This window comes from Ovis canadensis, chromosome 15, assembly GCF_042477335.2.
Source record: "Ovis canadensis isolate MfBH-ARS-UI-01 breed Bighorn chromosome 15, ARS-UI_OviCan_v2, whole genome shotgun sequence".
NCBI lineage: Eukaryota > Metazoa > Chordata > Mammalia > Artiodactyla > Bovidae > Ovis > Ovis canadensis.
In genome coordinates, this window is record NC_091259.1 from 28,109,450 (window position 1) to 28,126,225 (window position 16,776).

General features: G+C 37.1%; 1 protein-coding gene across 1 annotated transcript in view; it reads right to left on the reverse strand.

Annotated features, from left to right (window-relative positions):
• Window positions 1-16,776, reverse strand: part of RDX (radixin) — a 104,202-nt gene that overhangs the window by 62,420 nt on the left and 25,006 nt on the right. Inside the window, exons 3-9 of the mRNA XM_069554974.1 lie at window positions 16,422-16,505; window positions 11,897-11,992; window positions 11,100-11,374; window positions 4,517-4,600; window positions 4,173-4,319; window positions 2,957-3,053; window positions 1,947-2,110 (exon numbers count right to left, since the gene is read on the reverse strand). Coding sequence (XP_069411075.1) covers window positions 1,947-2,110; window positions 2,957-3,053; window positions 4,173-4,319; window positions 4,517-4,600; window positions 11,100-11,374; window positions 11,897-11,992; window positions 16,422-16,505 — 947 coding nt within the window. The remainder of the gene's footprint in view (window positions 1-1,946; window positions 2,111-2,956; window positions 3,054-4,172; window positions 4,320-4,516; window positions 4,601-11,099; window positions 11,375-11,896; window positions 11,993-16,421; window positions 16,506-16,776) is intronic.

A 16,776-nucleotide genomic window follows, 5' to 3' on the forward strand; every position in this document is an offset into this window, starting at 1 on the left:
GTAAAGAAAGCTGAGCGCCAGAATTGATGTTTTTGAACTGTGGTGTTGGAAGACTCTTCAGAGTCCTTTGAACTGCAAGGTGGTCCAATCAGTCCATCCTAAAGGAGATCAGTCCTCAATATTCACTGGGAGGGACTGATGCTGAAACTCTAATACTTTGGCCACCTGATGTGGAGAGCTGACTCATTTGAAAAGACCTTGATGCTGGGAAAGACTGAGGGCAGGAGGAGAAGGGGACAACAGAGGATGAGATGATTGGATGGCATCACCGACTCAATGGATATGAGTTTGAGTAAACTCTGGGAGTTGATGATGGACAAGGAGGCCTGGTGTGCTGCAGTCCAAGGGGTTGCAAAGAGTCCAACATGACTGAGCGATTGAACTGAACTAACTTCTCTAAGGCAGACAACTTGAGTGAAACAATGTGAATTAATAAAATATCTAAATTACACAGAACATTTAAGAAAAAAAATGCATCTAATGACTAAAAATATAGGTAGCAAAACTATTTCTGGCAAAGGGCTGATTTAATTACTGGATTCAAATTATGTCATTTCCAACACAATATGTTTTTATGTATATTGTTAGGGGTCCTCAATTTTGTTTTCTTTAGAACCTACTCTAAAGATTATTGTGTTATTCTGCAATGATTTCCTCAATTGATGTTAACTTTAATTTGGACTCTAAATTTTTTCAAATAAAGCATAAAGTCTAAGTTAGTATAGAATCAGATTTGGGAATTATGAGTGCCAGAGCCAGTAATGTGGTTCCAAGGTAAACAAGGAATTTATTCAATATTTTTATGTTTCAGAAGTCTTAATTTAATCTTTAACATCTTTTTTGAAAGTCAAGTGAACCCTGGTTAAAAAGATCAGTGTCACTGGCAGGGAGTGCTAGAGTTATTTAACTAGGAATAGTGACTATTCACTTCACGTCACTGACACTGTTTCAAATCAAAATATTCAGCATATTCCTACCCTGAAAAGTGAAGACACACAAGTCACAAGCAAAACAAGCTTGAAAATTTCATACTATGTCCACACCAAAGTCTGTCAGTAAAAAGCAAGCACAATACAGGAAAAGCACATCTGTGAAGTCTCAAAAAGCTATTTTCTCAGAAATATCTATCAAAGATTTCTAACTTGAAAATTATATACCCTCACTTTAAAAGAGGACAGTGATAACACATGCTGTCATTCAATTTTAAGAACATTTTCTGTATCACCTTTTGGAAAAACCTGGACAAACTTTTTGGCCAACCATATATCATAGTATTAAATGAATATAATGTAAAAATGTAAATTTAGAGTATACTATAGAAACTGATAGGATTCTTATATTTCAGAGAAGGCAATGGCACCCCACTCCAGTACTCTTGCCTGGAAAATCCCATGGATGGAGGAGCTTGATAGGCTGCAGTCCATGGGGTCACTAAGAGTCGGACACGACTGAGCGACTTCACTTTCACTTTTCACTTTTATGCACTGGAGAAGGAAATGGCAACCCACTCCAGTATTCTTGCCTGGAGAATCCCAGGGATGGGGGAGCCTGGTGGGCTGCCGTCTATGGGGTCGCACAGAGTCGGACACGACTGAAGCAACTTAGCAGCAGCAGCATAGAAACTGATGAGGATCCTTAAATTTTAGATAACCTACTGCTATCAACTAAAAATGAAAGGCTAGGGACTTGCCTGGTGGTCCAGTGGTTAAGAATCCACTTTCCAAAGCATAGGATGCAGGTTTGACACTTGGTTGGGGAACTGGGGTTCTACATATCTTGGGACATCCAGGCCCATGTGCTCCAACTAGAGAAGCCCATGCACCCCAACTACTGAGCTCATGTGTTTAGAGCCCATGTTCCACAACAAAAGAAGAGAAGTGCCCATGTGCTGCAATGAAGACCCAGCAGTCAAGAATTAAGAAAAAGAAAGGCCATAAACTCCATACCTTTCCAACTGCTTCTGATGTTTCTCCTCTCTAGCCTGGGCCTTCATCTGCTGTACTTCAATAGTGTCAGGCTTCCTTCTTCGCATGTACAGTTCATGGTTTCCCATGCATAAGGCCAAAATCCGCTTATTGATTCTCAAACGAGGTGCATAAAAAACAAAATCCTAAACATAAAGGAGCCTGAATTTAAAATCTTCATGAAAGGATATTTCTTCCCATAATAATCTCTACAAAATTCCAGCCTTTCCTATGAATTCTAATGTCATATTCTATATATTTTAGAAATCATAGAATTTCTTCACTCCTTATGCCATACTTTCAGAAAACTGGTTCCTCCCCCTTTTGTTCCCTACTGGTTTTGTGGAGAAGCTAACATTCTTATGTTCTCAATATAGTAAATGACCTTTATTCTTTTTTCTTCTCCAAAAAAACTATGAACATCAATTCCTTCACCTCAGAGGAGGATTTTTTGTTTGTTTTGCCTTTGCCATTAATCTCAAAATTGGACCTTTGTTCAAGTCTGTTAAACTTTTTAACCTAGAAATTTTCTCCATATCTTTGTGTTTTCAATAACTGAGCTAAAATACTAGAGTATACCTGACACCAGAGCAATTTAAAAAACTATTTAAATATAAATATTTCTTACGTTCAAGGCTCTGAGTTACAAAAATCCAAAGTTCATTATGCAATACCCTCTAAGCAAGTTAATGTAGAGGAGGTTACCTCCAGAGCTCAAGATGGGAGGGAATGGGACTGGGAATGTTCCAGCCACCAACATGCTTTTTTTAAATAGGAATGGCGATTGTTTCCAACCATCTCCTAATAAATACTGCCTATCTTATAGTTAAATCTCAGTTAAAATAAAACTGTGAAAAGGGCTACTTCTCAGAAGCAATTCAATGAATACACAATAATATCTATTATTATTATTGTCGTTCTTCAAGTGCTAGCATAGCAAAGTGGCAGAAATTTAAACAGTTAATACATAAAAATAAAAGAATTTTACTTACAGGTGCCTTTTTGTCAATCGGCTTTATAACAAATTTTTTGTCATTAAATGAAATATTTCTGATTTCACTCCAAGGAAAACCAATTTTAGGTGTTAACCTTAAAAAAAAAAAAAAAAAAGCACCCTTTAAGATGAATATATTCTCATTATAAAAAGAAACTGACCCATTCCAGTTAAGTCCAAAGTCCCCACTGTCCAGAATCCCCAGTCCCATTCCCTCCCATCTTGAGCTCACCCCTCTTTCACATTCCCCATCTTTATCTGTAGTCACACCTCTAACAGGTACTCTAAATTTTTAAAGGAAGAAAAAGAAAAGATTTCATCTACAAAATTTACTCTTCAGGTCATTTTTGCTTTTCATTCAAAACTTTCAAAATTTTCTCTTCTGAATAACATAGCATTTTAACTTGCTTTGTAATATATGAAAAAATAGAGTAAAATCAGTAAAACACTCTCTTTTGGAATTTGTATTTGCTTAGGAATGTGTACTTTATTAGATACCTGCAAATAATGAAAATAAAGTTCTGAGGCCAGGATAAAAAGAAACATCTTAGAAAAAAGCATTACTGGCATAGACTTAGATGCTCATGTGACATGGTAAATAAAAGGAAGGTGCAAAATAACTGTAGCTATCATTACTTAAAAGTGCTCTAAGAGCCTGACATATTATACATTCCGGGTTGATTTCAAAATAAAATGCCACTGTTCACTATGCATGATACAGCAATATTCTACTTTATTGATGTCTAAAAATATTCAAAATAGTTCATATAAATGTTCAAACAAAAAGTGTTACAAAATACAGTAAATTATGCACCTATAATTCACTGTCTCACTGCTGCTGTTTATGTATGTTAATTTCAATTACAACCTACAGGCCAGGCAAAACATTTAAGCAATCACTTTTCATCAATGAGAAAACAAATTTTAAGTTATCAGACATAACTCACAAGACATCAGGAAGCATACTTCAAATAGAAGTGAAATCACTCTATTTGATAAACATACTTCTTGAGAAGTAGAACTCTGAAACTACAAGATGTTGAGAAAACAGATATATTATCTGAGAACCTATCCGACATTAACTAATCTTTTAATTTGGGGGCAAGGGAAAAGGAGTTAAGAGTAATCAGGCCCCAAGAGGACTTTACACGTAAGATTAAAGCCACACAGACTGCTGAATAAAGACTTATTCACTATTCAACTAATTTACTTACTTGTCATCATGTTCATAAATATTCAGACCCAAAGCATCAACACCTAGCCACAATTCTGTTCCTTTCTTATTTTTTATTTCAAAATAGTTGACTCCATACATTTCTAGATCCTGTGCAATCTTCAAGTACTCCATCATAGAATCCTCCCTATTGAAATAAAGCTGATTTTAACATACATAAAAATAAGATCAAACAAATTACAAAACATTTTGGATTAAAGTTTAGTGCTTTACATGTATTCATATAAGTCTAATAACCTTTGAGGGATAATCTCATATAATAAAAAGTGTTATTAAAAAACCCTTAATTTGAGGAAAAACACTAAGAAAATAACCACTCAATACCTTAGCATTCCTCTATGTTCTTCATGCCAATTCTGTATTCTTTCTTCCCACTGTTCTTTTGTCAGTTTGTGTTGCTCCAAAACACTGTAAGGAAAAAAAAAAGAATCTATAAAAATGTCCCTTAGATTCAAAGTCAATATGCTTTTAAAAAGTCTACAATTATTCAGTCCCTTAACTGTGGTAGTCATACAAAACTACACATATGATAAAACTGCACAAATACATACATACATATACACAAATGACTGCAGTAACACTAATGAAACCCGAATGGGGTCAGTGGATGGCATCAATGCCAAGATCCTAGTTGTGATATTGTACTGAAGTCATCTAAGATGTTACCATTCGGGAAAGCTCGGAGAAGGACACATAGGACCCAGACCTCATTACCATTTTTTATTTTAACTATGTGTGAACCTACAATTAACTCAAAATAAAAAGACTCTATGACCCTAAAATTATTTTACAGTAAGTTTTAGAAATAGTTACATGGATAGCATATGGGAATGCTTGCAATGAATAAAATATTGCACCAAAAACAGGGAAAGTAACTTTCTCATGAATATTAAGAAAGATTTGAGAGGAACAGATCAAAAATCAGAATTCTTCTTTGCTTCTATGTATTTACTTTCTTTGCTGCTAAATTTAATTTTTGTATTTTCTACAGGTATACTTTTAGGTAAGTTTACAAGTGAAAAGGCATTCCCCCTCCCACCCAAGCTTCAAGTAACTTATTAGTTTCTTTTGTATCATTTCAGTGTCTCTTTTACAAATATAAGCAAACATGAACAAACATTCTTATTTTCAACACTTAAACTGAACACTTCTTTACAGCACTTAAACTTTCACAATTTTCTTGTCTTAATACTCTTGCCATCTGCCCTCTGTGCTCATCAAGAGGCAAGCCTTGAGGGCAATGTAATGCAATGCAATGCAGCCAACTGCAGAAATGACAATGTTAACGAAATCTGAATGCACAAGTTAATTAAATTGAATGCCACTACGATTTATGTTCTGGCTTTTTATATTAAGCATCTCAAATCTCCTTCATTTCCATTTTATATAATGTACTTGTATTATTAATATGCATGACTGGTTTGCAGGTATCTAAAATTCCCACTTTGGAAAAGAATATGGAAAAGAATAGACATATGTTATGTATAAATGAACCAGTGTGCTGTACACTGAAAGTAACACACTATAAATCAAATATAATATCCCAATATAAAATAAAAATTAAATTAAAAAAAGAGAGAACTTCCCTCATTGTCCAGTGGTAAAGAACCCTCCTGTCAAAGCAGGGGACACAGGTTTGATTCTTGCGCAGAGAGGATCCCACATGCCTTGGGGCAATTAAGCTGGTGGGCCACAACTACTGAGCCCTAGTGGAGCTCGCTGTGGGCTATTTGAGGCAATGGAAGCCGGGCAGAGCCCCCAGGGTTCCCTGTCCCCAGCCCAGGACGGTGAGGCGCTAGCCAGGGCCCACTTGTCCGGATCCGCCAAGTGCCTGCTTCGCCTGGGGGCCTTCGCACACACCGCCAACCTGGCCAACAGCCACCAGCACCCAGCTCTCCCCTGCACGGTTCTCTGCGGAACTGGTCAGTCAAGGCCTCAAGCGCCACGCCTCCCGGTGGACTCTGACACCCCAGCGCCTGGTCCAGCACTCACCACCGCACCCAGTGCACTAGGGCCTCCCCAGCCCAGCCCATACTGCGCATGGGCTGGACCCTGCCCCCAGAGCTGGGCATGCCGCAGCGGCGGGCCCCCTCACCAGACTGCTGCTTCCATCTCAGGCCTCAAAGACAAGACAAGGCCCCAGGGCCCCGCCGCTTTGCAGGGTGGGTAGGGGATGGGGAAGAGACTCTAGCCCGAGGGGAGCAGAGAGGACCCAGCATCCGCGTGAGGAGGTGCTGGGGAGGGCAGTGGTCACATGCAGGTGAGATGTGGTCTATAAAATCAGAGCATCTCTTCACTTTCATGCATTGGAGAAGGAAATGGCAACCCATTCCAGAGTTCCTGCCTGGAGAATCCCAGGGACAGGGGAGCCTGGTGGGCTGCCGTCTATGGGGTCGCACGGAGTCGGACAAGACTGAAGTGACTTAGCAGATAATACATATTTTCCTGGTTTCCATCCTTCTCCCTGCCCTCCTTGCTCTAGGATTGTACCTTCTCTGCTCTCAGCCCAGCCCCAGTCCCTTCCAGAGTCCCTAGTGCATGGAATAGAGTGGTTATTAAATCTCACCCCCGCCAAAAAAGCTGACTCTAAATGATTCTAGAGCCTGCAACTACTGAGTCCACGTGCCCTGGAGCCTGTCCTCTCCAACAAGAGAAGCCACCTCAATAAGAAACCCATGCACCACAACTGGAGAGCAGCCCCCACTTGCCACAACTAGAGAAAGCCTGTGCACAGTAAGGAAGCCTCAGCACAGCCAAAAATAAAAAGAAAAAACTTGAAAAAATTTTAAAAAGAAAAAAAAAATTACTGAGGGGTGGGTGGGGAAGCTAAATCTTCTGTCCAGAAAAAAAGGAGTCTTTTCTTCATGATAAGGCTAATATGTTGCACTTTGACTTTAAATCTACTTGGGCCTTTAACAACTTGTGCGTGTGAGTGCCTGCACGCACACTAAGTCATATCCCAGTCTGCGATCCCGTGACTATAGCCCCCCAGGCTCCTCTGTGCATGGGATTTCCCAGGCAAGAAAACAGGAGTGGGTTGCCATTTCCTTCTCCAGGGGATCTTCCTGACCCAGGGGTGGAACCCGAGTCTCTTGTGTCTTCTGCATTGGCAGGTGGATATTCTTTACCGCTGCACTGCCTGGAAATCCCTTTAAATGACTTATTCCTCTATTTTCTCAGGAAATATGTTCTCATTCCATTATTTATCATCCCTGCCTATCTATATTACCAGATACACGCACATCTCAGAGATATTTTTGGTTCATTTTCAGACCACCTCAACAAAGCAAGTTACACAAAATTTTCCGTTTTCTAGTGCATACAGAGGTTATGGTTATACTATACTGTATTAAGTGTGCAACAGCATTCTGTCCATAGAAACAATGTACACACTAAAATTTAAAAATACTTTATTGTTAAAAAAAAAAAGGTAACCACCATCTGAGCCTTCAGAATGTCATAATCATTTTGCTAGTGGAGGGTTTGAAATATTTCAGGAAGCTCCAAGCTGATAGAGATACATGAAGTAAGCTAAAGCTGCTAGAAAAAAAATAGTGCTAACAGACTTGCTTGATGCTGGCTGCCACAAACCTTTAATTTGTTAAAAACACAGTACCTACAGTGCACAATAAAACAAAGCACAAAAAAAAAGGAGGTATGACAGTATACTTATTTGTGTGAAGCTCGCACCAATCACATCCATGTTGCTCACCAGTTATGCCCAGTGCCAAACAGAAGAGGCAAAATTTTGTAGAATGAATAAAGGAATTAATTATTTTCCATATTTTAAAGAACACTTTAAACCCATGCTTCCCTCCTCTTAGTTTTTTTCTTTATCACAGCCAAATATCTTTCAGGAACTGTTTCTTTTACTGTCCTTTATTTCTATACCTCACATCACTGCCCCGAGTCTACCACCATCTGGCTTCAACCCCCAACGTTCTACTAAAACTGCTCTTACACTGGAGATGTCAATAGGTTAAAAACTGACATCTTCCTTCTCTGAAATGGGTTCCTTCTCACCTTAAAAAGCTATTTCAAACCACCCAGATACCCAAGTCAGAAACCTGGTACAGAAAAACACGCACATCTAGCTCTTTTCAAAAGAGAGGGATAGTATCTGGTGGGGCTGACTATTCCTATCAGCAGACTGCTAAACTCTACTGTGGGAGACCAGATTGCTTATCTGGGTTTTTCAATACAAGGATTATAATCATCCATCAAAATCATTAAATTTATATATTTGATTTAGGTTCACCAAATAACCTGATTACTAATTTTCCCCAGGCACTTAAGTGATAAAAGTTGGTTATATATTATACATGGAATCTGGCTTCCCTCATAGCTCAGTTGGTAAAAATCTACCTAAAATGCAGGAGACTCTGGTTTGATTCCTGGGTCGGGAAGATCCGCTGGAGAAGGGATAGGCTACCCACTCCAGTATTCTGGCCTGGAGAATTACAGGGACAGTCCATGGGGTCGCAAAGAGTCAGACATGACTGAGCAACTTTCACTTTAATATCTGGAATAAAATCAATGACTAAAAGTATCTCCTCTATTCTAAACTAAAAACTTAGTATTCTGACATTATGGATTTATTTTTTAAACTTAGACAACTTGAATTAATCATCCTGAGACTAACAACTTGAAGGACACCTGACTGGACCTTCAAAGTTAAAAACCAAATCTCGAGCAGCATATGCTTCTTCCTAAATAGATTGGGTTTCTCTAGGTCTCACAGACCTAGAGAACAAACTTATGGTTGCTGGGAGGAAGGGATAGTTAGGGAGTTTGGGATGGACATGTATACACTGCTGTATTTAAAATGGGATAACCAACAAGAACCTACTGTATAGCACATGGAACTCTGCTCAATGTAGCGTGGCAGCCTGGATAGGAGGGGAGTTTGGGGCAGAATGGATACATGTATATGTATGGCTGGGTCCCTTCTTTGTTCACCTGAAACTATCACTATGTTGTTAACCAGCTATACTCTGATACAAAACAGAAAGTTAAAAAAAAATTTTTTTTAAATAAAATAATAATTTTTAAAATTAAGAAAAAATCATCTGAAATGTAATTCTACTACACTGGCAATCAATTACTCAATTCAATGCTTAAAAAATCTGAGACACTGATTTTTGGGTTGGACCAATAATTATAAACAGAGTAACAAGTATCTCATACTCCTGATTCTTCCAGTGAATAATATATACTATTGTAACTATTATTGTTATAGTATTAAAGAGCAGAACAGTACATGACATTTAATGACCAATTACTAAATCTACTGTACTTAATGGTACCTATAAAGCATACAGCACCAGAATATAATTTACTAACCAAAATTAATTGTTAATGCTACAAAGGAATTTAATAATAAAAGTAAACAAAAAGTAGTTTTGATGTCTTCATATTTAGTACCTACAAAAAAGAAATTACACTTAAGAGCTTAAATATTATGAGGAAGTGATAGAGAACTTAAATTTTAGGTTAATAAAATGCAGTTTTGCCTTTAATTAGAAATTTTAAAATTCAGGAATCTTGTGCAAATAGTAATAATTTCTCTGGATTTTAAAGAAAAGTCCCTGTTTACATTCTAATATCAGGGTCATGTATACCACTACCATTAAGAACTGAAATGTTTAAAAGTAATATTTGATGTAATTTCTAGATTTTGTAAATAATACTACCAACTACCAGTTGTATCACACTTTACAATTAAAACTGTAAAGCACACAGTTCATGAACTGTAATCATAAACATAAGGCTGACAGAGCAAAACTGCTACCCTCGTTGTGCAGAGTGAGACACTAAGGCTCAGAGAGTGTAGGTTATATACGTGAGGCCACATAATTAGCAAAGGGTAGAATCAGCATTTAAAACCAAGGCCTGCTAATGATGCTTTCCTGCAGCATGCTACCTTAAAATAACTGTTACATTGAAACCAGGTCTCGCTAAACCAAATTCTCTTACTGAGTTTTTTATTAATCTCTATACGCAAAACTTTTTTGCCTTTCCTTGTCCCCTCTGACTTCAACCCTGTGCTAACTGAACACTAATCAACCAACAGCCAGATAACTAAAGCTGCTGTTGTCAATAACAATATTAATGTTACTATACTAAAATTTCTATTATAGATATCATCATTAACGTACAAACTCAGGTTATTCGGCAGCCCCCAAGTCACGGGCCACCTAGCCAGAGAATCTTAAACCACAGACTTCTGACTCCCAAGCTGTCACAAAACAATGATTAAATTCTAGCCTCTTTGTTCTTTCCCTTTAATAAGCACCTAACTCAAAGATCAGGTGGGAGTGGACCTGAGACTTGTCTCTCACTCCCTTGTTTGGTACCCTGCAATAAATGCTGTACTTTCCTTCACCACAAACAGGTGTCAGTAGATTGGCTTTCCCGCGTCTGGGGAACAGACCCAAGTTCAGAACAGGTAGTAGTATGCTGCAGATGAGAACAGAGCACTAGACTGAAAGTCCAATAACCAAGTTTAAAAAGTCTTTTGGAACGTTACAAATTTAATTTTAATTCTATGGAGGAAATATAGCCTGGAACTTATTATTTTCAAAAACATTTATTAAGCAACGGTCTACCTGCATGAGAATTTTTACTAATAAGTAGCAACAGTCATGCCTCCTCAAGCCCAAATTATCACTGCCTCCACTTACTGCTTATCTGTGAGAATGAGAAGAGACAAAATGTTTAAGTAATTACAGAGTACATAAATCTATATAGCTTCTGGGTCATAACTTAAAAGTATACTCTAACCCAACTGGCAACTTAAAAATCTAAAAATAAAAAAACAAAACACAACAAAACCAAACACAACCATTTACAAACTTCTAAAATATGACTTTTCAGAGACTATAGGGTAAAAGCATGCTTCACTTACCGCTGGGGGAGGAGTCTATCATTAGCCAGGTAGCCTGGTTTATGAATCTCTTTATTATAGTCTCCGTACTTGGCCTGGACAGCATAGGAAGCCAAAAGAACTGCAGTTTCTGGTGGACAATATATCTCATCATTTAATATAGCTTCTTTAACTTGCAAGAAGAAAAGTCTCTGGGTTATTTCTTGAATTAATTCCTCAGAAACATCTTCAGGAAAGAATTTAGCTCTAAATTTGAATTGCAAAGGATTCTCTTTTTTAACATCTTGCTGTGTCACCTGTAATAGTAATTTCAAGTATAGTCAATAAAAACCTTAGGTTCACAATAACTGACCATAGTCACATAATATTCTCTTTTGGTACAAAATAGGATATAAAACATAAGATTCTAAATCTATTAAGTAAGATTTTAAACCTGTAATAAATGTGAGAAAAAGATTCCATACTTATGAATGTGACTGATAACTCACAGATCCTAATTAATAACCTAATTGAAATTTCTCCAGAGCAACTTATCCTGAAGATGTTTAAGACCAAAGTACTAAGCAATACCTTATAGTATTTCTTACTGCTGAGTTATCAAATAGGAAAAAAAATGAACATTTCTTTTTTGAGGATGATATGGTGATGGTACCTTAATAAATTAAGACATGACACCTTTAATGATTCACAGAGATAACTATAAAAAGAGGTTTAAAATCAGTCTGAGTTTTTCTGGCTCAATCTGACTGATTTAACATGATCAAGATCAACTTCAAAGCAACTTAATTATCAGCTAGATGTTATCATACACACTTTACCTTCTTATTTAGTTTAAGCCATGTAGAATAGCCCTTGCTGTCCACGTACTGCAGCCCAAAAAACCAGACCTCACGCAAACCAACTGTTTTCACCACCTTAAAAAAAAAAGTTTCAGTTCAACACTCACATTGTAACCAGAAGGCACTATACTTCAAAGGAAGAACAAAACCACATGGAAATTATAGGTTTATTCCTTTGCTATAGTAAAGATCTTTCCTAAATTTAACATACTGATTAAAGGAATATTTCTAAAAGTTCAGGTTTTATTAAATTTCATAATGTCATCTCAATCTTATCTCATCCACTCTTCTGTATGCCCTTTGCATCTGCCAACAAGACCCTAACAGATAAAAAGAAGAATCTGGGGAAAAGATACAGAGCTGTCCTAATCCCACTTTCCTATTTCAATTTATCACTGCCCCCAACCCAAACTATACTATCAAGTAGTGCAAACAAACAGTATCATGTTGGTAGTAAGACTCTCTGAGGACATATAAATGCCCTGCCTCAGGCTCTCCAGCTGCTGCTTTCACCTCCATCCCTATTTGACTCAGCATCGTATATTCCATGTTCTTCTACTTTCACTGAGCAAGAAACCAGTCCTTGAACATGCCGTAAATTTTACCCTTCTATACCTTTGCTCATGCTTCTTCCCCTCCCTAGAATGTTTCTTCTGTACTTTTATTTTTCTTTGCTTTTCTTCTATACTTTTACCACCTGTTAAGCAATGTATTCCTCAAGGCCCAGGTCAACTAACACGCTTCTGTGAATGAAGCCTTCCTATCATCTAGACAAAATTAATCACTTGGTCCTTAGTAACTCCACAGGATTTTATTTATACTGCTGCTTAAACACTTATTTTATCATAATTAATTATTATTAGTAGAGTATCTATTTACCTTCCTTGGCTTTTTAAAACTAAGGACAAACACTACTGCCTTACTCATCTTAATATTCATGGCATTTCCAAGAATGACTAGCTTGCGGTAGGTACTCAAGAATACAGAGTAACTAAAGTGGTAAACTAGGATTATTAACTCACACTCAGGATTATGCCAACAAAAGCATATTTTTAAATCTGTATTTAAAATGAGGGAGGTGAGAGTTTATTAGGACTTTAAAAGCTTTACAAAAAGATTCAACATTAGTTCTTAAGTAGTAAACATTCTTAGTTTAAAACAAATAATAAATATCTCTTTTAAAATAAAAATCTAAAAACATGCCAGGCTTTTGGTTTCAAGACAGTAAATGGAACCCTTCAGTTTACTCTCCCTCTTGAAAAAATTTCACTGAAATGACACATACAAAAATTAAAAATAAGAAAAAAAATTTAGTTGTGGAAAAAAAAAAATTAGCTGTGAGAGGAAAGGTTACCACATTAAAAAAAAAAAAGACAGAATTCTCTGAATGATATGGTATATAAATATCCACAGTGACAGCAAAAGCTGATCAATGCCAAACAACCAAAACTTGAACGTGGACAAAGGAGACCCCAGATAATTTAACTTTGTCAAAAGATAGGTTGTCCCAACAGGGCCACAGGAAACATTTCAGCTCAGAGTGACAGGAACAAGAAATGTCAAAAGCAGTACCAAAGCAGCAAGTCTCAATTTTGTCTCCAGGCTTTCTGTGAGTCACAACACTGCTAAGTAAAAAAGGGATCTGCCAGTGGGGCACAAGGGACAGCCTCTTAACTTCAGACTGTCACAACACACAAGAGAAAAATAAGAGACCACAGTTGTGAAATTCCTTAACAGGCTCCATCTTTTCCTATTTCTGAAAGTCTTCTAGGAAACTTTAAATCATGCATCTATAATTAAAAACATACTTGGGCACATAACTACAATATATGTATATTTATTTGTAAGTTATACATATGCTATCACTTAATATATCAGAAAGCCCATCCTAAAAAATTAAAAGAAAGATAAAAATACAAACAAACATTTTAGTATTTTTTTCTTGCACCGTAACAGACGGTGCTGAGTACTCCCGGGGATAGCACTATTCTAATCCCACAGACAGAAGCTGGAAGAGGCCAGTGAAGAAATTCAGCAGGCAGCAAACCAAAGGACCTCACAAACTCAACCAGAGCCCCTCCACATGGCAGATGGCTTTAAGCTGACATCCTAATCAGAAGTGAGGGTTTGCTACAGGTGGATTCATCTGAGAGAACTCCTGCCCCTAGGTCTGCTGTTCTGACCCTGAACCTATTGACCTTGACCTGATAGCTAGCTCACCCATATACTCAACTTCACCCAAGGTAACATCAGATTTGGATCTGGAATTTGGGCTCAAGTTGCCAAGATACAGAACAAGGACTACAGGAAGTAACTGCTGAGACAGGCCGTAACAGATAGCAACGCTCTTTAACTTAGATCTTTTCATTTACAATATGAAGTGTGTGTATGTGTGTGTGTTTGTGTATCAAACACTGTTCTACATAGTTTACATGAAGTCTCAATTAATTCTGACAAAAACCTTCTGAAGGAATAATGTTACCACCATCCTAATTGTATAAATGAGAAAAATGAGACAAAGAAAGTAATTTGTATGAAGTCAAACAGCAACATCTGGGACTCTACCTCTAGCAGTGTGGTTCCAGAGCCCACAGTTTTCAACTACTACACATTACTGCATCATAAAACACGTAGTTTCCTTTTCCCTGGCATCTAAACTAAAGCAATTCTGCTTAGAAAAAAAACAAATATTTTATTTCTGACTATCCACTACCAAAAGGCCCATGTGCTAATTTGTTTTTGACTAACACAAAACATTTTGCTCACTGTAAATAACATTTCAATTTGCTATAAATAATATTTCAATTTGCTATGAGTACAGTAAATGCTCACTCCATCCACATTTTTATTCAAGTAAGACAGCTTATGTACTTACAAACATGAGACCTAGAAGAATCAACAGAAGTATTAGTTCACAAAAGTAAAATATCTACAATGTAAATTGAATGCAATTGCTTAGGATGTTGCCATAAAAAATTGCTCACTCACAACAACAAAAAAATCCTTTCATCTCCAAAAAGATTTTATCTGGACGTTCAAGTTCACTAATTATGTAATTAGTAAATTAAGTTTATTACCTGGTCAAGGGAAGAAACAACTTCCCAGGAGTTTTGAATTTTTATTTCATCATTATTTGGGATCAGTAATTAGTATGTTATTTATTGCTGTAATACCAGGAATTCTCCCATTTTCTAAGGTCAATAGTTAGCATGACCACAGACTACTGTTCTTCTGATCATGTTCATGTAAAAGTTCGTGTAAAAGCTACCTCCTCCTTTCTGCAATCAATTGACTTCTTGAACACTTGACCCCTAGTCACCAATCTCTTTCCTCCTTTTCTCAATAAAACTTGACTACTTAAATCATTATAGACAGCATTACCTGGGGAGCCTCAATAAAAGTGCTAATAGTTTAGAGTAGGTCCCAGACAATCAAACAGAATCTCTAGAGGTGGTTTCCAGGCACTGCTTTTTTTTTCTCTTTAAAGCTCCCCAGGGTGGCTCAAGTGCGCACTCAAGAGGGATAAAAAAAGACAAAATCAATAGCTCAAGTTCTTTAACATAACATCCATGTTCTAACTCCAGGCTAGCTTATTATGAGCCTACAACATCAAACTGCTATCAGGGCCCTATTTATAGCTTATGCCTTTGCTCCTGCCATCTCCTTGAAACCCAAGTTCCCCTGCCGAGTTTATGATTAATCTCTCAATCCAACTTTATGCCCTTTCTTGTCCCCTCTGACCTTAATCCTGTGCTAACTGAACACTAATCAACCAGAGTCAGATCGCCAAAACTGCTGCCATTGTTGATGATACCAATAATGTAGTAAAACTGCTCTTGTATCATCATTTATCATCATTAACACACAGGTTACTTCTCCAGGGCAAGATAAGCTAAGAGACCCTCGGGTAACAAAACCAGAGACATCCTAACTAACCAAACCAAAACTACAATTAAGAAATGTCACAGAAATATCACATGATGATTAACTCCAGTTTCTTTGTTCTTTCCCGTCTATAAAAAACCTCTAACTCAAAGACCAAGTTGGAGTGGATCTGAGACTTGTCTCCCACTCCCTTGCTTGGTGCCTTGCAATAAACCCTTATTCCACTGCAAACTCTCGCTGTTAAGAGTCTGACTTTCTGTGCATTGGGCACACAAGCCCATTGCTCGTTTACATCCTCTGCCTAGGATCTCCACCTATTCCACTCATGGACTATGGAGAATATCACTGAATTCCTTTTAGTCCTCATTACAATGATTTTCATATCAGATGTTTAATAAATACCTGCTAATAATTATTTTTTAAGAGTCCCATCTCTCAAATCTAGGAATGAGAAAGACTATCCCTACAGTTGTTCAAGACATCTGAATAAGTACTGTGAAAAATTCCAAATGCTACATTGTAGCATTTTAAGTAAAGGTACAGAAAAACACAGAAAGAAGTATGCAACAGCATGCACATTATGGTGTCAAAATTGCATACTTCATGTAGTGAATGATACCTGGTCAAAAAGCTGTTTGCCAGTTGTGTTGGGCTGAATGGCAAATTCCAGCTCAGCATCCATCGTTGTTACTCTTACATTGATCTGCAATAAAAACAAAAGGTATAATCAGCAGAAAAAAGAAAATAAGTATAATGTCTGGTATGAGAAAATATTTTAGCAATTAAAAAACAACTCAATGTACCCAGTATTTTCTTTATTAAAATGATAGTTTGATTTACTTATATTTTTGATTTATTGAATACTTAATATACAGTAGGTGCTTTTCACATTCTTATTTAGCCTCTGCAACAATACCAGGAGATATATGCATTTCCACAGAAGTATTCATTTATATAGAAAACTCTTTGTCACT